Below are 24257 nucleotides of genomic sequence, written 5' to 3'. Positions count from 1 at the left end.
CTTTAAACTTTTTTTGTTTTTTCTTTTCCAGTTTGGGCCACATATGTTGAAGTCTACAGGGAAAATGAAGGCTTTAATTGAAAATGTTTCAAACTCCTAATGGACATTGAGCTGAAAAAGACTGTCCTGGTTTAGCTGTTGGTTTGTGAGGGCTGAGTTTGACTAGTAGAAACTAACACTACTTAGTAAATACCTGACTTCAGTATTCAGTGGTCTCCTTTTTAACCTAATTAGTGGATTAAGCAATAGTGAAAGCATCACAAGTTTGGTTTTGTTTTTATGCAGTGGTCAGTTCTGGAGCTCTCCTTAACATACATGTCGTGTGATATGTTTTAATGTAGCCAGGGTGTTCAAGTTTCCAGTCTTGAAAACTTGTAAGATCATAGAAAAGATGTATGTGGGTGTTACTGTGCATTTTTAATTCTTAACACTAACTTATCTGTACAAATATTTTATATGCATATACTTGGATATAAAACAGTTTATATAAAACTTAGTAATGAACGACAGCAGTCAAGAAACTGTTACCTTCGTGTGTTTTCAATGATCATTCAGTGGAGGAAAGAGCTCTGGTATAACTTAAGTTATTGGAGTAAAATATTTAAGATCAGAATTTGTCTTGAATAGAACTTTATCTTAGACTTTCACTTTTTTTGGAGCCGGGTTTTACATGGGAATTGGATGATGTTCACTGCTAAAATTCCGTAATGCTTTCCATTAGAGAGAAGATGAGGACTAGGAAAGCTGCTTACACCTCATTGCCATCCAATGCTGAGGAAGCAAATGGACTTTTCAAGTAGTGACAAAATTAATGAATTAAATTACTTATTAAGTAAAAACCAAAATGTACCATCTTTTTTTCTTTTCAGTTTAATAAATGGTATCATAAAAATAACTTGTTGCTAAGTTAATAACACTTCTGGAAATATCAGCATAATGGAGTTTAAAATTTTTTAATATTGGTCAAAATATTAACTATGATGAAAATAATCTTGAATAGGAAACGAATTTCCTATAAATTATTGGTCAGAATGCTGTTCTGATGAATTACATTATATATCATAAATCTTAGGTGTTATTAGAAAGTTGAGAACTGCTTTTCTCATTGAGGATTTTTAAGTGATTATTTTCAAAAAAAGTTTAATAAATTTTCATGATTTTCTATTTTCTGATAAACTCACCTGCAGTTAATGCCAGAACCACCTACCATGAATAAATATTTGGATTTATTATTTAAGTCTAGAGAAGAGTAGTTATACTTTCTGGGACGATTAAGAGATGGGAAGAGTAGATAGATATTTTAGGTTATTTAATATATGTGTGTTGCTCTCCTAAATATCAACAAAAAGCTGTGTAATTTGCATGGTTTGGATATTTAGTTTAAATTCGAATTTTGGCATGTTGTTAATGTACATTGTTTCTAAACGTTTTATGTGGTTTGAAAATTCTGCCTTTTAAGAAAGGCTGGGTACCAATGGCTCATGCCTATAATTCTAGCTACTTGGCAGGCAGATACCAGGAGGATTGTGATTCCAAGCCAGCCCAGGCAAATAGTTTGGGAAACCATATCTTGAAACTATTCAACACACAAAAGGGCTGGCATAGTGACTCAGGAGGTAGAGTTCCTGCCTAGGAGGCATGAGGCCTGGAGTTTAAGGCCCAGGATGATTATGAGTTTGAGGCCAGCTCTCAAAGTTAGACCCTACAAAAAAACAAAATGAAAACAAGGTCTGCAGGTGTGGTTCAAGTGGTAGAATGCTTGCTTAGCATCTGTGAGGCACTGGGTATAATCCCCAGTACTGGGTGGGGGGTGCAGGGGAAGAATTCAGGAAGTTCACCTGACACATATTTTGACCTCCTAAGAAATTTGTATCAGTGTTGAATTTTGACTAATGTTCCAATATAAGGAAGTTACTGTTTTAGAATAAAGCAAACCATTATATTCTCCTCGAATGAATTACCCATTTATGTGTTTTCATTTTTTTCTTTTTCGTCATTTTCACAGAAGATCACATTTTTTCATATTGTACATGTTGTTTCTTTCTCTATTTTGGCAGCACTGGGGTTTGAACTTGGGTCTTGTTCTTGCTAGGTGTTAGTCACACTCCCAGCCCTTTTTTGCTTTGGTTATTTTTCAGATAGGGTCTTGTGTTTTTGCTCAGGACCAAACTCAGACCAACATCCTGCTACCTATGCCTCCCATGTAATTGGGATTGCAGGTGTGCATATCTACATCTAGCTTGTTCCTTGAGATGGGGGGGTCTCACTAACTTTTTGCCTTAGTCAGCCTTGAACTTCTAACCTCCTGATGTTCACCTTTGAGTAGCTGGGATTACAGGTGTGAGCTGCCACAACCAACCATGTTGCTTCTTTAGAATAACTTTCTACATTTCTCAAGTGGAAATGCATTCCTTAAAATGAGCTGTATACTTTCTCTCTTAAAGGAATCTCAGCATTAACACGAGAGGGCAGTTCCAGGAGATTTTCTCCAAGTTCGCATACTTGTAACCAACCTGGGATTAGTGAGATCTGTTTTCCCAGCTTCTACCACACTCACCTCATTTTGTGGTGCCCCCACCTAACACTATACGTTAAGAGATCTTAAAATAGCTAAGGTCTGTATTTTCTATACAAAGCTCAGAAAAGTAAATAACCTGCTATAATGTTTTGTCTGCTATAAATTCTCACCAGTCCAGTGATCTCACTTTAGAGATAAGAGCCAGAGAATACTGGGCTTGGAGCCTATGTCATTCTGACCAAATCACACTTTAAAAAAAGGGAATAAGGTTCAGTAGCTCAAAAAATTCGTTTTTTTGTTTTTGTTTTTTTTTTTTGGTGGTGCTGGGGTTTGAACTCAGGGCCTTATGCTTACTATGCAGGCTTTGTACCACTTGACCCACTCTATCAGCCAAAAAGTTCTTAAGGAACAGAACAACAAAAAAGGAACAGTAAACAAATAAGTAATCATCATTGACAATGCCTTATTTTACATGAAGTCTATCTAGTAATTGTTTTTTCTAGGACATGTGGCCCCTGGCACTTGTGAAAGCTGTGATCCTATGCACCCATTTGCATATGCTGTTGACAGGAATAGGAGGACCTTATAATTATAGGTCTTTCTGCCTAAGATGTTTACTTTTCTTGCTGTGTTATGAATTTGAATGAGTATGTCTCTCTGATGAAGAGGGAGAGAGGTGATAACTACAAGAAACAAACACTTCTGATAATTTCCTAAAAAAATAGTTCTGTGGGTAGAATCTGGCAGATTTTAAGCTGGGTGTTGTGTCATGGAGTATGTCTGTAATCAAAGCACTCAGGAGGCTGAGGCAGAAAGATCAAAAGTTTGAGGTCATCCTGGCCTATAGGGAGATCTTGTCTCAAAAAAAAAAAAAAGTTTAAGCTTTTAGAAGTTCACCCAACTAAACAACTCTGGAATTATGAGACAAAATGACATTTGGTTTCACAAGAGACTGTCACAATATTTCTCATGCACTTTTGTAGGCCCCATTTGTGTGTCCGGTGTCCTTTCATCTTACAGATTTGTCATTCTAAGTTACCTTTTGAACCTATTTCTTAGGATTCTTTGTAGACTTTCCTTGGGAACTTTGTAATCAGAGTAGCTCCTCACTGGTTGGTTGTATTTTTTCTCCTGGTACTAAGGTTTGAACTGAAGGCCCACATGTCTTAGATAGGCTCACTACCACTTGAGCCACCCACCAGCCCCTTGAGAATAAATAGGATAATAAAGTAGCATAACCAAGGAGGGACTCAGAAAGCTTAGACATTTCCCACAGACTGGTGTCCTTAGTTCATAAGGGCTAGAAGCCTTATTCTTACAGCTGAAACTTTTCTTTTGGTGGAAAGAGAAAAGGTTCTCTTTTGAAAATGTTAGAGGGCTTCTTCCATAAATAAAGTTATAGCAGAACATGAGTGTAATTTAGACATTTCCAGAAGAGTAAATTATAATCCAAATAGTGCTTCCTATTATACCATACCAAATGGTTATCATAGGGCAGTCATTTTTTGCCTCCTTCCCAGCTGGAAAAGCCTAATTTAAACAAAAAGGCCAAACTCTTCATAACAAGATTTTTACCTAAGGTATAACAAGCCTGTCAGTGTTGCCTCATGGTCATCCCTCTTCATTGGTCGGGCATATTTATTATGAAAGAATGGAAGAAGGTGAACTGTCCAGGGAGTTACGGTATGGAACATGGTTTGTCTACAGGGTGAAAAAAGATGGAAACTTGAATATGCTGGGAACAAGCAGAGCAGCACATAAAGCGCCAATCATGGGTGTCAAGCTGCCCAGGTATTCCTTACCCCTTGGCCTTCCCTGCTGCAATGGGAACTGACTGCTTTGTTCCAGGGACAACCTCAATAAGTTGTTCCAGTCAGATTCCCAAAATCCAAATGAGAAACTCAAAGAGTAAGAGGCAGTGCCAGGAGTTTCAGATAAGGTCACAAGGCACAACTGTGATTATGAGGAAACTAATTAGGAATACTTCTCGTAGCAGCCATTGGTTCAGCACTTGCTAAGTGTCAGTACATAATTTGACATAAGAGGTAGACATTTTACAGTTTAGGAAGCCACTCAAAAGATTGGATAACTTGCTGAAGGACTTAAACCCAGGACTGGCAAGCTGCAGAGACAATTGCTTTTTAAAAACCGTATTACAGTATACTGTCTTCCAAAGCAGGAACTGCAAAGTAGATGAGAGACAGAAGAGGGACAGAAGCCAACAGCATGGAAGGAGTTCCATGTCAAAATGATTACATCCCAGGTTCTGCTTACTGAGACTCAGCCTCACTAGAGTGGCCTGCATTATCATGCACACAAGTCCTCCTGATAGAGCCCCCAATTACCTGAAATAATCTGAGTGAGTCCCTGCCATCATGAAAAAGCCTAGCTTGCCCTTAACTTGTGATGATTCTTAGGTAGAAATTCAAGTATTCTGCAAATGTTCACTTAGGAAATTGTGTGTATTTGTGTTGCTGGATATCAGAGCCAGGCCTCCCTCCCTGGTAAACAAGAGCCTACTACTGAGCTGCATCTCCAGTCCTCCTTTTAGGAACTTTAAGCAGTCATTTTCATTGCATGTTTAACACCCTTCCCTGATTCTTATGTTGAAACCCTAACCCCTAACAGGATTGGTTCTAAGAGTAGGACCTTTGGGAGAGAATTAGGTCCCCATGATGGGATTAGTGTTCTTAAAAGAAGAGAGCTAGTTCTCTCTCCTTCTAGCCATGAGAGGATACAACCAGAAGTTGGCAAGTCTGCAACCTGGAAGTCCTTCACCAGAAGGACCAACCATTCTGGCACCCCGATCTTGGACTTCAGCCTCCAGAGCTGTGAAAAATAAGCATCTGTTTTTATAAGTCACCCAGTGTATGGTGTTTTAACAACCTGAGCAAACGGAGACAAGCACACTTATTATTTCTTTCAAAAGTTTATATATATAACATAAATTTCAGCTAAGATAAAAGAACTTGTGATATCATTACAGTCTCCTGATTTTTTTTTTTACAGGATATATCTCAACAATGAAGAAATATTTCAAATTTATGTTAAAAAAAACCTCAAATGCATAGTTTAAAGATAAGTACAAGATGGACCTTCTTAACAAAGACTTGACGATGGGACCAGTTGGAAAGCCACAGTAGACTAAGTCACCATATTTCAGTTTTAAATAACAGCCAACAAGAAATCTAATACCAAAGATGGAAGTATTTCTCTTCTCCTGCCATCCTACTAGACTCAGGATGGACTGCAGGACAACTTACAAAGTGTAGGCATACAATTTTAAAATGTACTAAGTGTTTTACCAAAAGCACCATGTTGAATACTTAAAACTATGTTTTAGACTCAAATTTGAAAGCTAAGTGATTTAGATCTTAACAAAAAAGTTACTAGAAATGGTGTCATTTTCATCATTCACTAAATCATTCTCCTAAACACTACCAGTTTTTTACAATTCAAAAACCTGTCATATTACAAATACTTTGCACACATTGCTGTCACCCACTTTAACATGGAGACCGTGATTTATAATTTTTAATACCCCTTTTAATTTTTAATATCCAGTGCCACACTGCATACAACAGAAATAGGTATTGTCACACTTTAGCACAAAACAGATAACTAATTTCAGTAATTTAGTGATACTCTAATAACCAAAGAGGGATGCATTAACTACATACCAATTTATTCAACGAGCATTTATTGATGGTCCAATTTACATCAGCCCTATGCTGAGCACAGTAATGAGGAAGACAGTGACCCACTTTGTGCCTTGTCAGCTCACTGCCCCCCAGGAGTGGTCACCCCCCCTATAGACCATGGACCTTTAGGGTTCTTCCAAATGATGAAGGCTGTCTGCAGGTCCTTAGCAAGGAGTGGCTACAGAGGAAGTCTTCCACATACATATTCTAAATCTTCCAAATGTATGTTGATGCTATGGTGACTAGTATGCACATTTCTTGAAAAGCAACAAACTGGGCACGGGTGACTTACGCTTATAAATCCTAATCCTAGCTATTTGGTGGGAGGCAGAGATCGGAAAGGATCTCGGTTAGAGGCCAGCCCAGGCAAAAAAGGGAACCACAAAAAAGGGCTGGCAGAGTGATTCAAGTGGTAGAGCACCTGCCTAGAAAGCCTGAGGCCCTGAGTTCAAACTCCATTCCTCCTCCCCCTGCAAAAAATTCATATAAGTTATTGGTCATTGTTTTCTCAATTGGCAGATACTGATTGGGAGAGAATTTAACTATATATTAAGATACAAGTTTGAAGACACTAGAAACTTGTGGCAGTTTTAAGAAAATAGTAAGTTTAATAAAAGTCAAAGCATGGAAAGAGACCCTTTTCAGAATCTCGAAGGAATTAGCACCTGTAACCCGTACCTCAGGAACAAGGATATTGCCAGGTTTATAAAGGATTCTTTATAAACCTGTAATTCTTATTTCTTTTATACAAAGAGGATCATTTCAAACCATTGCTTAGGTCAAATACTGATCATGAATCAATTTTTGTTACACTAGGACTTGTCAAAAATTTCTGTCCAAGAAATTTTTACCCCTCCGAGCAGAGACTCCTTCACCACTTAGGTGTTAGGCCCGGAGCCCCACAGGGTTGCATGTTCAAACTTTTTTTGAGGTCTCTAATTTATTTTGAAAATTCATGTTAATTTTGCATTGTCCCTTAATAATTGCTTTTATTAAAAATACAATCTAAATACATAACGAATTCCTCAGTTTTTGTCTTTTTTTTTAGAAAAATGAATGTTCAGGGAATATAGATCACGTTTAAGAAGCGGTGTTATAGAACGTGATTCCCACATATATATAACAAAACACAGCTTTTCAATGGGTTTATTATTGATGTAGACAGGAAAACGGGAGCAACGAGGTATGTCTTTGAGAATATGTAAACAGGAAGCTAATCCTTGGAGTACTAAACTTTACGAAGAACAACTGATCAGCACAGAAGTAAGCAATCACACAGGTAGAAAGGAGCCAAGGTGCACTCAAACAAGGTTGAAGGTAATGCTGTATCTAATGGATGCCAGCTAACTGGGACAAGCAACTGCTGGCAGAGAATCTCTAGTGTCATCCAGGGGCATAGAGTACCCTGGTCCCAAACATGAACATCCGCCAGGTATGTCCCCACAAAGGAGAGGGATGTGTGAGGAAACTGCTTCCCTTGCTCAGAATCCATCCTCACCAAGTACACCGATGTTCGTAATTTGGCTTCTCGAGAAGATTTGCCTAAAGAGAGAGAATGATTGATAGTTACATTTCTCATTGCAAATCAAAATGCTGATACTGTTCTTTAAGATGTCAGTTATTGTGAGTTCACCATATGCTGATAATGGTCTGTGAGCCTACAGGGGTCCTTGTCGGACCCTGCACACGTATTTGCCAAGGTGACGCCACTTCATATCATGACTGGACAGTTGACCTTCTGCTGTAATAACTCTGCTACCCTCAGATCTTTGTACCCACACTGTCCAATATGGTAGCCACTAGCCACATGTGGGCTTTCTTGCAATATGGCTGGTCTGAATTGTAAGTATAAAACACTGGCGTTCTAAAGCTTAGTAACCCACCCCCTAAAAAATAATGTAAAGCATGTTGATAAAATACTAGATGTATCAAAATGAAATTATTAAAATTCCTTTTCTCTTTATGGGGCTACTAGTAAATTATTACGTGGCTTCCATTACATTTTCATTGGACATCATTATTCTATACAAATAATGACAAATTATGTTTGACTTTAAAGTTTGCATTTTGTCTCTTCTAATGAATTGGACCTGGAACGAGACAGGTGAGGCCATTCTTGATTGATGCCAACCAAAAATTCAATGGATGTTTCTTACGATTTCGCTTTAAACAGGCCAATGATAGAAATAAATACAACTAGTATTTATTTTAGTACTCCTAAAAAGTGATGTCTTACACAATTCCCAACTGTGGGAACAAAAGACTGTGGAGTCAAAAAGCCTAGCTCTAAGCCCAATACTGTGAAACACTAGTAAGGACTCTGAGCAAACTATGCATCCAGGTCTTGGCGTGCACACTTGTAAGGTGCATGACCCCAGAGGATGGTGCATGCACACAGCTCTAAGTAAGATGGATGAGCGAATGCAAGAGCCACGCAGCTAACTGTAACTACCTCGTAATTTAACACTGATTTCCAAAGGATTGAGTTAGATGGTAAATATCAAAGATAAAATGTGAAAAGATAGGTTTTTATTCATCAAAAGTTAACAGCAACAGGCACATATTAAAATGAGTATGGCAAAGCCTTTTACAAATGGCTTTACACTCAAGCTTTCTCCCAAGAAAATGGCTGTTGCAACAAACTGTAAACATAATTAATAAACAGTCTTTTACAGTAACAAGGGAAATACAAATGAACTAAAAGCACCGGTTTCTCTTAAAACTAGATTACAGTTGTGCTTACTATACATAAAACAATTTAAAACAAATTACAAAAGTGGAATGTTTTAAGTTTAAAATTAGTCCCTAGATTTTGTCCTAGAAAACATCTGTTCACATCAAAAGGCCCATCAAAGGGTAAGGTTTCATCAAAGGGAGGGACAAGAAAACAATGCACTTTTTCAAATCAAAACAAGAAGTTTGGTCACTTAGCTTTGTGCATAGTTTAAGGCAACTGGAGCAATCTTTACAGTTCACCTACCTTCCCCTCCCCCAAGTGTGGCTGCTCGTTATGTCACATTCTAAAATAATAAATAAAAGCTTACATTTCCAATCCTTTCCCACATGGATAAACAACATGCACAGTCATACATGCACAAACATGCACGCAAACACACATCCACACACAACATACCTCTCACGCACTGCAGCGAAAGTGACTTTAGTACCCTTGATCTGAAGGACACACTTCCCCATCCCACTTTATTTCAGATTGGCAAATACCCTGAGCTGATTATGGAGTTTTAAACATTCCACCTTTTTCTTGCATGTGCAGGTCAAGTGTACAGTAGTGAAAACAACATGCAATGTCTTCACTGCAGAATCGTAATACAGCTAGGACATTGTTGTTTCTCCCCTCCCACCCCAAATTAAAACTAACAGTTAAAAAAAATTGCATTGCCAAACAGCACTGGAGTGAAAGCTTGGCGGTACTCTATGATAAATGCTCAGTTTCCAGTGCACAAAATAAAATACAGCAAATGGGAGGCTTTGGTGGCGTCCAAAGAATGAAAAAGGCAAACCAGGGGGAAGAGTTGCAGTCCAAAGTTTGATTTGTAATTTTTTTCTTTCTTTTTTTTTTTTTTTTAGTGGTTCCTTCACAATCATGCTCCAAGGCAATTTAGAACCAATATTTTCAGAGTTGATTTGTAAACACTGAGTCTTGCCAGAGGCAGCAGAGACTGGGCACTTCACATTTCCGTTTTCTCAGAGAGAACTTAGTGGAAGGTACAGACACACATGGTTGCATCAGACTGGTTGAATTCCAAGAGATTGCTGCTGAAAGATTCAGTTCAAGTTTCATGGTTTGAAGAATAAATGCTCTGAGAAACATGTGGCACACCTTGAGAAGCCTCCTCCCTCGCTCCTTTCAGGTTCCCTGCTGGGCTTTGCACATTCAAGGTTTCACACAAAAGCCAAGAGCATATTGCTGTGTGTTCAGGTCTTATAATTAAAAAGTGGGTTCAAGTGACACAACGGAGAAAATCTTGGACATAAATAATGCTGGCATCATTCACTTGGAAACCTTGGCAGTCAGAGTAAGTTCTCTCACCTCAAGACCCCATTTCACATTTCTAAAATCCTGCAGGAGGCAGTCTGCCCCACTGTTTGAAGGGTTATGATAACCGATTTTCCTGAGGTAAAAACTGTGAGTTCAACTCAAATGCAGCATTGGCGTCTTCACTGCTGGACTGTTCTCTCTGCAGTCCTTTCCAACTGGCTTTATTCAGCCCCACATGTCCAAGCATTGTCTGAGACAGCCTTGTGTCTGAAAACCTGGCCCACTCTGTAAATAAAGGCTCCACTAGGTAGGTCATAAAACCTTGAGAACATAAGAGAAAAAAGCTATTAATATATGCTTTGAAACTTACCTTAAAAAAAGTTATACAGTGTTAACCTAAGTTCTATTCCAATATTACCTAACTGGGGTTTGAACTCAGGGCCTTAGGCTTGCTAACCAGACTTGAGCCAGATCCCCCTGCCCTTTTTGCTTTAGTTGTTTGTCAGGTAGGGTCTCGTGTTCTTTGCCTGGGCCCATTTGGACCACAGTCCTCCTACATAAGCCTTCCTAACAGCTGGAATTACATGCATGTACTACCATGCCAGCTCTTTTCTTCTATGTGTATAATAGTGTACTTTGAACAAGTTCACTCCCTCTGTATTCTCTTAAACCTCTCACTCCTCCCGTCCCCATTTTTAAGTGTTTGGTAGATTTTGTTATCCTTTCTTCATATATATATGTAACAGACTTCTATGCTCTTTACCTCTCAGTACCCTCTCCTTTCATTTGCCCCCCTCCACAGATTCCCCCTAGTCAGTCCTTCAAATTCATGTCCCATTATTATCATCATCATTTTAAATATACATTCCAAATATAAGCAAAAAACATGGCTTTTTGAGCTTGGCTTATCTCAACATGAGGCTCCGGCTTTTGTTGTTGTTGAGATGGGGTCTAGCTAACTTTTGCCAGGACTGGGCTCAAACTATGATCCTCCTAATCTCTGCCTCCTAAGTATCTGGAAGAGTATACTACCCATTCACCTATCTTCAATTCCCTTTTGCCCATATTTCATCTATTATTTTGAATTTGTGTATCATTGTACTTAAGAATCAAAATAGAGCAGATTAACTTTCTAACTGTCTCATTATCTCCCCAAGAGAAAGCCATCCCTCTGCTAACCTCAGCTTTCTGGGCCCAGCACCCCTTCATACTCTTTTAGCCTGTGCTGCTTGCTCTCTTCTGCATCTTCTCTGCCTAGTCCTATGTACTCAAACCAGTCACTACCCACTGTCTTCCAAGTGAGGGTGCTTCACAATCACAACGTAAGAATTACATTTCTGATGTTACAGCATGGGCCTTTGAAGGCTCCAGAGCATTTATGCCATAGGATTATGCTATCTCCTGAATTTCTAGAAACCTTACCTTACTGAAGTTTGCGTACACATTTCACTATGTTTGACCTAATGTTTAAAGGTCCTACTCAACACCAGTCACCAAAATTACAACCCCTTTACACCTTCTTTTGCTACTTCTCCCTATTGTTTCCTACTTCACAATTAAACCCAAACTTAATCCTTCCTACGTTCTTTTGCAAGTTGCATTGTGTCAGTCACAGAACATGTTGTAGTTTCTGTAACAGTTATTAGTTCCCTCAACAGTTCTCAAGTGTCTCCTGCTTCCAGGTGCTAGGCTTCAGGAACACACACCAAAGGCAAGGTACAGCTATGAGAGACACCTATAGGCACTGGAAGCCTGGAAGATGAAGACTAACTGCCTGGATGGAGAAGGCAGAAGGCAGCTTGTGTAGGAGTTGACATTTGAGCTAGGTCTTCAAGAAAAGTCCATGAGGAAGACAGGAAGGACTGGCAGGGAACAAACAGAGGAAGGAGTCTTAACAAAGGGAAATGGCAGAATTTCTCAAATTATCTTAGAAAGTAAAAATGAACACAGTATTATTTTGTTTTCTTGAGATAGCCTCTTCAGTGCTTGGATTATAGGCATGTGCCACTTTGCATAGCTAAATGAACATAATTTTAATACCTTATATCTTGAATATATTTCTCCTCTTGACAAAATTAAAACGAATGGCATTTTTCTAACCAGCTGTATCTAAATGTGTATAGTTACCGATCTGGATGTTGGCAATAGATTCAGTCTGGCGATCACAAAGTGGACTCACGCCCAAATGATACTTTTTTTCTATATCTCCTGTAAATTTTAAAAAAGTGATAGTATTGTTAAAATGACTAAATGTGTGAATTCATCACACCTGTAATTACCTTAGAACACATATAATCCTCATAACATGACAGCTTCTCAATTAGCTCTGTTTAAGTTTGAAAACATAGGAAAGCTTGCCAATTTGGTTTCTTTTACAAAGCATTACCCCTAAGACTAATTCTGTCAGTATTTTAGTTTAAAACTTAGATTTTTAAAAGGAAAGGTAAAAGGAAGGTGCATAAAATGAAGATCCTTGGACTCTGGCTTTTAATCACACACAAAAATAATGTCTTATATGTACATAGGACCATTCTCCTACACAGGACAAAAAATGGTGTAAGTTCAGGGAAATCTTTCCGTATTGTAAAACTTCCAGCCTACTCTGTTTGTGCATGAATGCATATTTACATATCTAATCATTCCAAAAGAGGACTACTAAATTTCAAAAAAGATACTCAATATATTATTAATTGTAAGCTACTGTGGGTTATTGCTAAAAATCTTAAGCATCTACTGTGAGGCTCTTACAGATGGCTAAGTTCTTATTTTACTCATGGGATGCTAAACATGAACTGAACAGATTATCACCCAGCACTGTAACTTGCCTTGGTGGAAGAATTCCTCTGTTACTTTTTCACTCCATTGTTTACTTAATTCCCAGGTCCGACATGGGTTACAAATATCAGCACATTTCAAAGCCATCTAGCAAGCAAAATATTAAAACTGTGTTATGAAAAGCAAATCTTAACTGTACCAAATTTAAATACACTCTAATAATGGGAAAAAGAACACCTTCAAAAAAAAAAATAGCTGGTGTGGAGCTCTGTGGGAGAACATGTGCTTAGCATGCATATGATCCTGGGTTCAATCTCCACAACCAAAGGGGATAAAAAGGAAAAAGAAATACTGCAACAGAAAATTCACTGTTTTTTATATTGATCATATTATGCTATTGAATCTGCCAATCATTTTTGGTCGGGGAGGGGGATCCTGCGGTTTAAACTCAGAGCCTTGGGGTTGCTAGGCAAACCGTTCCACCTCATAAGCCACATCCCCAGCCTTTTTGTAAGTTACTCTTCAGACAGAGTCTCTCTCACTTTTTACCATTCCATCATGATCCACCCAGAATCTATCTCCTAAGCGGCAGGATGTACCCAGCTCTAGTAATTACTTTTGATGAAATTCTGATGGAAATGCTGTAAGACTGCTAACTTGATAATCTCAAAGACCCAGCCATGACTGGATTAACCATAAAATATAAGTCAACTAGAAGGAAATCATCCTTCTATTTTCCATTTTCCAGATGTGAGAAGTCATTAAAATGCCATGTATTGATTATAATCTTGCAGAAGTTTTCTTTCTTTTTGGTGGTACTGGGATTTAAACTCAGGGCCTCACACTTGCTAGCCAGGCACGCTACCACTTGAGACACTCCACCAGCACTTTTTTATGTTGGGTGTTTTCAAGATAGGGTCTCAGGAACTGTTTGAGCTGGCTTTGAACTACGATCTTCCTGATCTCTGCCTCCTAATTAGCTAGGATTACAGGGTTGAGCCAATGGCACCTGGCTAGTTTTCACTTTATGGGATTGGGGCATAACTCAAGTGGTACAGCTCTTGTCTAGCAAGTCTGAGGCCCTGAGTTCAATTTCTAGTACTGAAAACAAAAAGCAAAGCCAAACCAAACCTAGTATTATTAGTGTTATGAAAGAAAATTTTGTGTATGCGAAGTGTCAAAGCAATGGTGCCTGCCAAGGCAGCCAACTGCCAGTGCTCTCCTTTTGGAAAGTGAGGGTGATAATCTAAGAAAACTTTCTAGCCCTGGAAAACTATGCTATAATATTTCATTTTTCTCTACTAGTTACATGATTTACACCAGAACCTTTCCAAGTTACATTTTACCTGTAAAACCAAATGTCTATGTCTGCCATCTTCTAGGCATAAGTCACCTCTATCCAAATGGGACCTAAATAATGACAGATACTCGTTCTGCCGACTGATGTCTGTGGCTAGTATCAAAGCACCTATCTGAGTCTCCATTTGTTGCCTGGAATTAGAGAAATATAAAGAAGAATGAGACATTCAATTAAACAATTCTTGATTTTTTTCTTTAAACTAATATTCAGAAAGCTTTACAGAGCCCTAAGATATTCTAATTGCCATTTAACTTAAAATTAATAGAAATGTATTTTAAAGAATGCAGTAAAAAATATTAAAAGTAAAACCAAGAGATTTGTAGGAAGTACTAGTATGCATACATTCCAAAAGGAGTGCTTTTTTTTTTTTCTTGGCCAGCTAAGGTGGAATTCTTTGCTTAAAGCAAAAAAATTAATATAACACTGGTATGCTGTTTGAGAAAACTCTTTGCCAGGATTCTCTACTGAAAAATTCTTGTGGTGTAAAGGTACACAACTTTGGTTTCTCTTTTGGAGTCTGCCATCTGAAAGGCAGAAGGAAGACTCAATTGGAGAGAACACTAGCCCATTCAACAACTGATCATTTTAGATATTTTGACTAAGATGCCTGATGAAATTCCAGCAGTTTATTAAAGTTTAGATTCAATACAATACCAGGGTCAAACACAAGAAGGAATCAGTTATCTGCATAAGTATATCTAAACTTTCTAGAAGGAAAAAAGGTAAGTGTTAATACAGATAGCAAACATATTGTTATATCATTTACAAAACTGCTTCATGTCAAATAACAAGAGAAATACACACACAGAAAAATCCCTGCCTTTTGTTTTAATAGGTCATAGCAAGTATATTGTTGTATTATGACCAGAAAAGAGTAATCAGATAGATTAAAACACTCACAATATTACACATTAATTAAAGCAAACCCTAAATGAAGAAAATATAAAAGAATGCTATTAAGTAGTACTCCTTCTTTTCAGTTTTTATTTTTTATTAAATCTAAGAATACAACAGGGTTAATCATGAAATAAAAGAAAGATGAAAAGGGAATAATGAAGCAAACATTTAAATCTGTCTTAACATTTTTTAGACATACAAATACTATATGGTTTATTTTTACATTTGCACTTCAGCAAGAAATTATTTACTTACCAAAAGTACTGTTATACTCCAAATGGTAATTGTGAATAAAGATTTTAAAAAATTTAAAAAGTACAGCTTTTTCCTTATAGTCATTACACAAAACACAGTTTTTTAAAAATAGTTTTAAGTATAAAAGAAAAAAGGAGAGAACATGGGGATAAATTTTAATTCCTGAGTACATGTTTTTGTACCTCACCATTTTTCTTGACTTGGATGATTTATACTCATTTGCCTGGTTCTCTGAAGTGCACGTTCCCTCAGTGTGGCATCAGAAAAAGGATTTTTTTTGGTGGGCTACACTAAGGCAGAGAGGTAAGCTATCCATCCTGTTAGGCTTTTTTACATTAATGGCTTTTATTAGACCCTTAAATGGCCTGCTTAACCTAAAATTACTTTTCCTAAAATACTATTTTCTGTTCTTTTCATTCATGTTTTGCCATACGGCTCCAGAAGTGACTCTAGGTTATGCTTTTGAGTGAGAATGCTTTACTTTTTTATTGGTTTTGAACAATTCCTGAGACAGATTTTAGTGAATCTACTTATTATACAGAATGTTTATTTTCTATTCAATTTACCTTTATACCTAGACCTTAAGGCTTTATTCAGCTAAGTATAAAGTGGAAACATGTAATACCTACTTATATAAATAAGTATTGAACTGTGACTGAACCATTGTGTATTTGGAGTGAATTTTACAGTACTCAAATTCAAATTTTATAGTACTGAAATTATTCATAAAAAATATTCACTAAAATACTCTTGACTAAACTATAGAAGATATTTAAAAATTAAAATGTGATATACATTATTAAACTAAGATAATTTATCCACCCAATTTAACAAAAAAATGAAAATTATGGAACACCTAGACATCACAAATAACATAGCTTTTTTTGTGGGGGATACTGGAGTTTGAACTCCAGGCCTTGCACTTGTTAGGCAGGCCCTCTTATCACTTGAACCACTCTGGCAGCAGCCCATAACATTGTTTCGAAAACTTTATAAATTACTTTGTCAACTTAATTTCTATAGCTGAATAACAAATGGAAGGTCTTAAACCAACCTACCTGCTTTCCAACGGCAAATGTGAAAATAAACCAGATTCTCTCAATAAGCCCACTGCAGATCTCCAGTGGTGATTTTCCAGTACTGAGGTATTCTGCAAAAAGTAAGTTTCTTAGTTATTTTAATAGTGAGAATTACTTGTCAGTAATATTAACCTTGCTGAAATTCTGACATTCAATGAAAATTTATTTTCACGACTTTCATTTCTTTGAAAGATGAAGTACTTATTCTAGAATGCAAGTATTAAACTTTGATTGTGAAATTGCACTAACCTTGTATAAAGTTGCCAAGTAATGGTTAGTTTTAATAAGGAAAGGTTGATTAACACCTGGATGATCCAGATCATGAGTGGCAGCTGCAATTAAGCTCAGCAAGATATCCCAAGGAGTTACAGAATTGGCAAGCTGAAGTGTGACAAAAGAATAATTAATCACAAACATATATGAAATAAAGTCTACACCACTAGAACAATTTTGAATTAGCAGCCAGAAGTAGTGTTGAATCTTTTCCCCTTTCATGTCGATTTTTCAGGTGGACTATTAATGCCACCAAGTGCTTGCCAGGTTCTGGCCTCATCAAGACACTGTGGCAGGCATGACACAACAGTGTCCCTGCCTCCATAGTGGTCACAGAGCTCATCCTGATACTGCTTCATTTTTAACACATGTAACTAAAACGGCCACTTAAAGTAGAACTCATTCTTTTTGAGAAATAATGGCTTTAAAATGACAAAACGGTTTGTGTATTTTTATTATGGCAGCCATTATCAAACAGACCTGTAATTTTGAAGGTGTTTATGTATCAATAAATTTGCCTTTGAATTTCAATAATGTAATCTAGAATGCAAGGTTATTCTGTAATCCTAATGTTTAAGGAGGCTACTGAAGTCTATGTCAATCCTCTCCCAGTGGATGGATATATTTAGAACAATGTTCACAACACAGTCATGTCAAAAATGGAAACTAACAAACTAACAATTACAATTTTATTCTCAGCTGCTATTTCCAAACTTATTTTATGCAAGAAAATAATCATAATAAATAAATGATAAAATAACATTTTATCATTAGCTGACTAAAATTTTCAACAATAAAATAAGATCATATGGAGTCTTCTATTCTTGTGTCTCTCTTTTTCTGCAAACTTCTACTCTTCCTGTAAGGCCCAGTTCCACTGACCACCCTCCTTGTTCTCTCCTTCCAGCCCCACCTCCAGCAAAGGACTGACCTGTGTTCCTATAGCACCTGACATGTCCTACCACAAAACACTCATCTATGTACACTTTTGTTTATATTAGGTTAATGCTCCCTCAACTTTTGTGATTCTGTAACCTAACAGTGAAAATTTTTGAGTATATATCACTAGCATACATACACTTAATTAAAAATTATGATGCAGACCATATACTGCATATTATAAAGTAAAGATAAAAATTGAAAAAATTACCATATGAGGTAAAAATAGGTTTAGATTCAAATTCAATTACTTCCTTTCTGTGCTAGAATGTATCATCTTTTCTACCCTCTGTGTTAAGTTCATCTCAGTGAAAAAAAAATTACTGTGAGAGGCTAGAATCTCTTGGGAAACTAAACTATTTGAAGTTACACAATGTGCATTATTTTTGTGTTACATATAGTTGGTACACAGGAAGAACAATAAATAGGAAGAGGTGTGAAGAAAGTGATTTCCTCTTTATGATATGCAAACATGTTTTAGAAACAAACATTTTTAAAGCACTGTTTGCTAATCAAGATGAACAGAGAAGGTACAGTGCATATAAAGCAACCTTCCCTCATGACGCAAATGAGTGGGCATGCGGCACACATATAATGAACATGAAACTTATTAAGTGATAGTAAAAGCATTGTATACTTTAGCTTAAAAGTGGAAAGTGATAGAAAAATAGCTTTCATCCTGGGAGACTACAATAATACAGAGTTAGATTTATCAAAAAATAAATATACAACTACACAACTTCACAATCTCAGGTAAAGAGTCAGCCAATAAAAAGAGACACAAGAAGCAGCAATGGAGTTTTTAAAAGTCTTGTGAAAAAAAAGTTTGAAAACAAACCACATATGCAAAGTAGAAAGAAAGTGACTGTAAAAATGTAGCATTTCTGCTTATAAAAAAAACCATTAGAAAGAGAAGTTTATGAGTGTTATAAAGAAGAAGCTACAAATCACTTCATGTATAGGAAAGCCAGATTTCACTTATACCTGCAAAGCTATGTTTTCAATAAAATAAGAGAACTACTAAGCAGAGAGCTCCTCCCTTTGTTCAGTGAAACCCCACTGTTTTCATTGCTTGCTGGCATGATGCTGATTTCCCACTGTAATGGTTATTGTAAGTGTCTCAGTCATTTAATATAAGACTGACCAATTTCAAAATAATTTTAGCGGCTATGATGTCAAGAAACATAAGAAAGATAATGCATAACTGAAATTAAAATGGGAACAAAAGACTGGGAAAAATATTTTTTAGGACCCCACAAAGTCCTAAACAGACATTATCATAAAGAAAAAATATAAGGGGAAAATATTCTAAGCTCAAAACTAACTAAAAGAAGTGACTTCGTGATTTTTATTTTTGTATTTTTATTTTTTGCTAAATTGGCAAATCAAATATTTGTATCTGAGCTGGATGTGGTGGTGCATGCCTGTAATCCCAGCACTCTGGGGTAGGAGGGCTGTAAATTTAAGGTCAGCCTGGGCTACATCGCAAGACCTTATATAACAGATACTGATGCCAACAGATACTGATGACAAAAATTCCTGCCCTGGAAGTTGACATTCTTGTGGTTTCCACATTAGGCTTCAACATTTTCCACAACTTAAATTCAAGGTCAAATTCATACCTTATTCACATTTTGGAATCAGCAGCTACCATGTAACCTGATGTATACTCAGTATGTAAATAAATGTATACCTATAATGCCTATAAGAAAAGCAACTCAACCATTATCAGTTTTGCTGACATTGGGTAGGAGGAGGGAGAAGGCAAGCTGGTATGTCAACTGCCATGGACAATTAGAGCAAGACTTATTCAATATTCAAGTAGATTGTTTATGTCTAGAAATAAGTGTAATTTTTATCCAGGCATATCGTGAGTATACATATTAATTTAGTACACTGAGCCCTCCACACCCACAGGCTGGATATCTGCAGATCTAAATCTTGTATCTAAAATACCCACAAGCACAAGTACAGAACTGCATCTGTACTGAGCATGTATAGGCTTTTGTTTTGGTTGTCATTCCCTAAATAACACAATATAATAATTATATGCATAACATTCATATTATCATGTATTCATATGTATTAGGTATTATAATATTCCAGAGATGATTTAAAGACTATGGGAGGAGGATGTGCACAGGTTATATGCAAATACTATGCCTTCTTCTATAAGGGACTTGAGCATCAGTGGCGGTGGTGGGTGGGGGGGTGGTTACAGAACCAGTTTCCCATGGATATTGAGGGATGACTGTACAGTAACTAATTTGAACTCAAATGTAAACATGAGACTAATATTAAGATAGGAAATGGGAAAACTGCAACTTCCTGAGCTGATAGTTATGAATGTACCAGTATCAATAAATCAGAGAAACATTAGACTCAACTGAAATAAAATTCTATATAGACCATATAATTTCAGCCTTGAGGCAATGAAAAATACTTAACACAGACATGATGTATGTGCAGACAGAGGGTCCGTTTCCTAAATTTCTAGTAACTTCTCTGGATTGTAATATTTATTTTTTTACTTAGAAAAGAATAAAAGAATTAGCTCATTCATATAAATTGTAATAAAGACTAAAAACAAATTTCTCATTAAATATACTGACAATGAATGTATATTATTTTAAATCATTAAGTTTTGAGGCCAGTTGTTGGATCACAGGTATGCCTATACTCTTTCTAAAACATACACTGAAGAGCTAGTATTGCTTTTTTTTGAGATACAATTCGCAGGTCATGTAACTTACTTTATGTGTTTGTGTTACTATTTTCTCTGTACCTGGATTTTTCTATGGCTGACTCCTCAGTTTAAGTAGTTTCTGACCATTCTATCTAAAGTTGTAAACTGCCATCTACCCAATCACTCTCCAGCATACTCCTGTGTTTCCATTTCTTCATAGCAGAATTACTGCAAATATGTCAAAATTCTATGCATCCATTGTTTAATGACCACTTCATGAAGGCAGGCAATTTTCCTGCCTGGCTCCCCACTGCATTCCTAGCACCAGGATTGTGCTCCAGGCAGCAGCTGTTCAGTGATATCTGTTAAATTAATGAATGAAAACTCTAAAACAGTGTTGTCAAGTGAAAGCCCAGGAAGTAAGAGATACGATCCTAAAGTTTCCAAACTTTTAAATTCAACTTTAAAGCTTTGAGTAACTTTATTTTTAAACGTGAACTGTGACAAGGGAGAGCACAGTTGTTACATGTAGGGTGCAATGATTTTACCTATATCCTTAACTGAAGCTTTGGCTAAACAGAATTAACTGAGTTTTTAATGATGATAAGTATTTAGAGTAAGTATTACCAGAGCTACAGAACTACTTAGGCAGAAAGTGTTTAATATCATGCTTGCATTCATCTTTCATCCATACATCTTCACCCTTCCCGACTTCCTAGTCCCTGGCTTTAGGGTTGTGTGGCCAGTGGGAGACAAGAGTGGAAGCCTCCACTGTCCACGTAAACTGTCCTTTGTGCCCCAGAACTTATCTTCATTGTCTCACTTTCCAGTCTGTATGGTGATTCCTTATCAATTTTTCCCATAAGAGTCTCAAACAAGTTTCAAGCACGGCCTACAGTTTTTTTTTTTTAATTTAAAACTTGAGATGGTTGGGAGTACTGGCTTATCAAAACTGCCCAGAAAACAGATACATTTTATTACTGTATGAAATTTATACCACCATAAAGATGATTTTTTTTAAAGTTATGATACATATATGAAAAAGATCAGGGCATTTTCACATATCCCATGATCTCTTAAAAGATCAGATGAGCTGGGTACCGGTGGCTCATGCCTATAATCCTAGCTACTTGGGAGGCAGAGATCAGGACAATTGTGGTTCAAAGCCAGCCTGGGCAAATAGTTCACGAGACCGTATCTCAAAAATACCAAAAGCAAAAAAAGGATTGGTAGAATGACTCAAGAGGTAGAGCACCTGCCCTAGCAAGCATGAGGCCCTGAGTTTAAACCCCAGTACTGCAAAAAACAACAACAACAACAAAAATACAACCTCTTATGAGGGCTGGAAACAGCTCAGTGGTAGAGTGCTTCCCAAGCATGTGCAAAGCCCTGGGTTTGATCCCAAACACTGTCAAAGTAAATATTAAATAAATAAGTATTAGATGACTGGCTTTGTTCTTGAGTTATCATCAACTGGCATAAGCCAGTTTAATCAGCCTGCTTCACTCCTAACATCTAGCTAGACAAAGATCCACGGAGAGAACAGTTATGAAGCAGTGCTAGGGGGACCTTCAGGATTAGAACATGTCCATGGACAGAGATGGCTATCAGTAACAGCTATTGCTAATGATTACAAATTCTATATTTCAACTGTGATTTCTCTTCTATACTTTGGACACTTAACCAATTCTCTAGTAGACATCTGTATTTGGATGCCCCACAAATACTTTAACTCCACATACCCAAAATGAAACTCATCTTCCTACCATCTACCGCCAATTTCACTACTCTTTCTACATTCCTCCTCTCATGGAAGAATTCCACATTCTATTCAACCACCCCAGTCAGTCTTCATTGACTTATCTCTTTCTTTCCTCAGGATGCATTCAAATGCCATGTCTGTTCACTCTAACTTCCAAGACATGTTACAACGACATATTACACCACCTACTCCTTTCCCACTCCAAAGCCACCCTGCTGCTCTCTTCTAAGGAGAAATGAAAGCTCCTGCTAGATAGTCATGCTTCTAGTCTTGTTGGATTTATTTTCACACTACAACTGGGATAATTTTCTCTTGATTCTCTTCAAGAGCTCCCCATTCATTCACTGAACAAGACTGTCCCTACCCTGGCACTCATATGGAGCTCAATGTAAATGCCAAATGTCTTCATAAGGCACTCAAGGTTTCAAGTGACCTGGGCCTTGCTTGGGCTTTTCTGTCTTCTTTCTCAACAATCATCCCAATTCTCTAGTAGTAAAATTTACAAATACAGTTAACATTGATCAAGCCAGATATCATCCTTATCAAGGAAGCTTCTGATTTTGAGTCTAGTCACTAACTTAAGAAAAGGTACTTTAAAGTAAATCTAAAGAAATTTTCTTATGATTTTTCACTTAAAATAAATGTCAACTGCTTACCTTAGGTTCCTTTAAGTAACAGTGCATGGCCTGAGTAACATCTGCAGCATGGACTGCATTGTGGTAAGGATTCTGACTGTGGTAATCTTCTTGAATCATAACTGCATCAAAGGAAAAAAATCCCAACTTTACTATAAATAAGTGATATGGATAATTATAAAAATTGTAGTAATTGAGTTATCCACTCATATTTTTCATGTTGCTAAAACTGTCTAGATTCAGAAAGATAATAATCACCTCACAATTTGCATGTATAGTCAATGACAGGGTATGTTCTGAGAAATGTACTGTTAGGCATTTCATCATTGTGTGAACATAGTAGAGTGTACATACCCAAACTAAGAGGACTATAATGGTACCAGGTGATACACTTTTGGGTCCACCATCATATATACACTCTGACCTAAATGTTGTTATGTGGTGTGCAATTGTAAATGTGCATACTAAGCTGCTAATTTTGAGTGGTTTGTTATAAAGGAATAGCTAACTGACAAAACTGATATAAACTTAACCAAGTTCTTGTACAAATCTTGTTACTGTTAAGTGGGTTAGCAAACTCACCTAAAAATCGACGAAGTTTCATCATATCTAAATGGAAGTACTCAATTAATCCATGAAGACTAAATAAATGAAAGGTTAAGCTTACTAGACTATTTCCTAAAAAGAAAGAAGAGATATTACATTACAAGGAAATACAAGGCAATGTATACTGTGCTTTCAAACATAGATTTTGAATATAAAACATGAGAAGAGAGCATCTATTCCTATGTTTGGTCTACCTAAAATTTATGCCTTCTTATTTTACTAGTTAGGATCTTTAAATACTAACATCTTTGTTCCATTCTGAGAAAAAATTTTGTGGTCTTAGTTTTCCACAACCAAAGAAGTGAAAGTAAACATCAAAAATTTTCAGATTAATTTTTTAAAAGACCCAGAAATAATTGTAATCTATAGCAGAAAACTTTGAAAAGTGATCTATACTGAATAAGCTAATTCAACTTTCCAAAGCACCTAGAACATAGCTGTACTTAATCTCTTTAACAACCCTCTACTACCTTGCTGGAACCAAAATGGCTGTCCAGAGCAAACAGCCATAGCTGCAACCTTGTTAGGTGGAAGTTGTGCTTATTTTTATCTATAGGGATCAATGACCTCTTCAAGATCCTCAGGATCAAAACTCTGAGCTCAACCATTTCCCTTTTCCATGCTTCCAGCAGAAAATGTGAGAGCTGCTGGTGTCAGAGGACAAAACTAAGCAGAACTCTATCACTATAAATTCATGATCAACACTGCATCACACATGTTAATATGTTTTTCTAGAAATAGTTCTTCCACTGTTTAAAGTGCCTATTTCTA

The 24257-nt window shown here is 36.8% G+C and overlaps 2 protein-coding genes across 6 annotated transcripts in view; one reads left to right on the top strand and one right to left on the bottom strand.

Moving 5' to 3' along the window:
- Positions 1-1957, top strand: part of Mtfr1 (mitochondrial fission regulator 1) — a 40852-nt gene extending 38895 nt beyond the window's left edge. For both annotated transcript variants that reach the window (XM_020167507.2, XM_020167509.2), the window contains exon 8: positions 32-1957. In XM_020167507.2, coding sequence (XP_020023096.1) covers positions 32-100 — 69 coding nt within the window. In that variant the 3' untranslated portion in view covers positions 101-1957. The remainder of the gene's footprint in view (positions 1-31) is intronic.
- A 3472-nt stretch (positions 1958-5429) lies between these two features.
- The window catches only part of Pde7a (phosphodiesterase 7A), a 105011-nt gene continuing 86183 nt past the window's right edge, over positions 5430-24257 (bottom strand). For 2 of the 4 annotated variants that reach the window (XM_074068593.1, XM_074068594.1), the window contains exons 6-13: positions 23463-23558; positions 22902-23002; positions 16835-16966; positions 16565-16656; positions 14341-14485; positions 13045-13141; positions 12347-12427; positions 8727-10540 (exon numbers count right to left, since the gene is read on the bottom strand). In XM_074068593.1, the coding sequence (XP_073924694.1) occupies positions 10335-10540; positions 12347-12427; positions 13045-13141; positions 14341-14485; positions 16565-16656; positions 16835-16966; positions 22902-23002; positions 23463-23558 (950 nt within the window). In that variant the 3' untranslated portion in view covers positions 8727-10334. Of the gene's footprint in view, positions 7762-8726; positions 10541-12346; positions 12428-13044; positions 13142-14340; positions 14486-16564; positions 16657-16834; positions 16967-22901; positions 23003-23462; positions 23559-24257 lie in introns of those variants that run through there. The other 2 variants (XR_012446325.1, XR_012446326.1) reach the window with 2 other exon arrangements.

Source organism: Castor canadensis, chromosome 3 (assembly GCF_047511655.1).
Source record: "Castor canadensis chromosome 3, mCasCan1.hap1v2, whole genome shotgun sequence".
Classification (NCBI taxonomy): domain Eukaryota; kingdom Metazoa; phylum Chordata; class Mammalia; order Rodentia; family Castoridae; genus Castor; species Castor canadensis.
The sequence above is the reverse complement of the archived record's forward strand: the minus strand, read 5'-3'. Positions and strand labels throughout refer to the sequence as shown.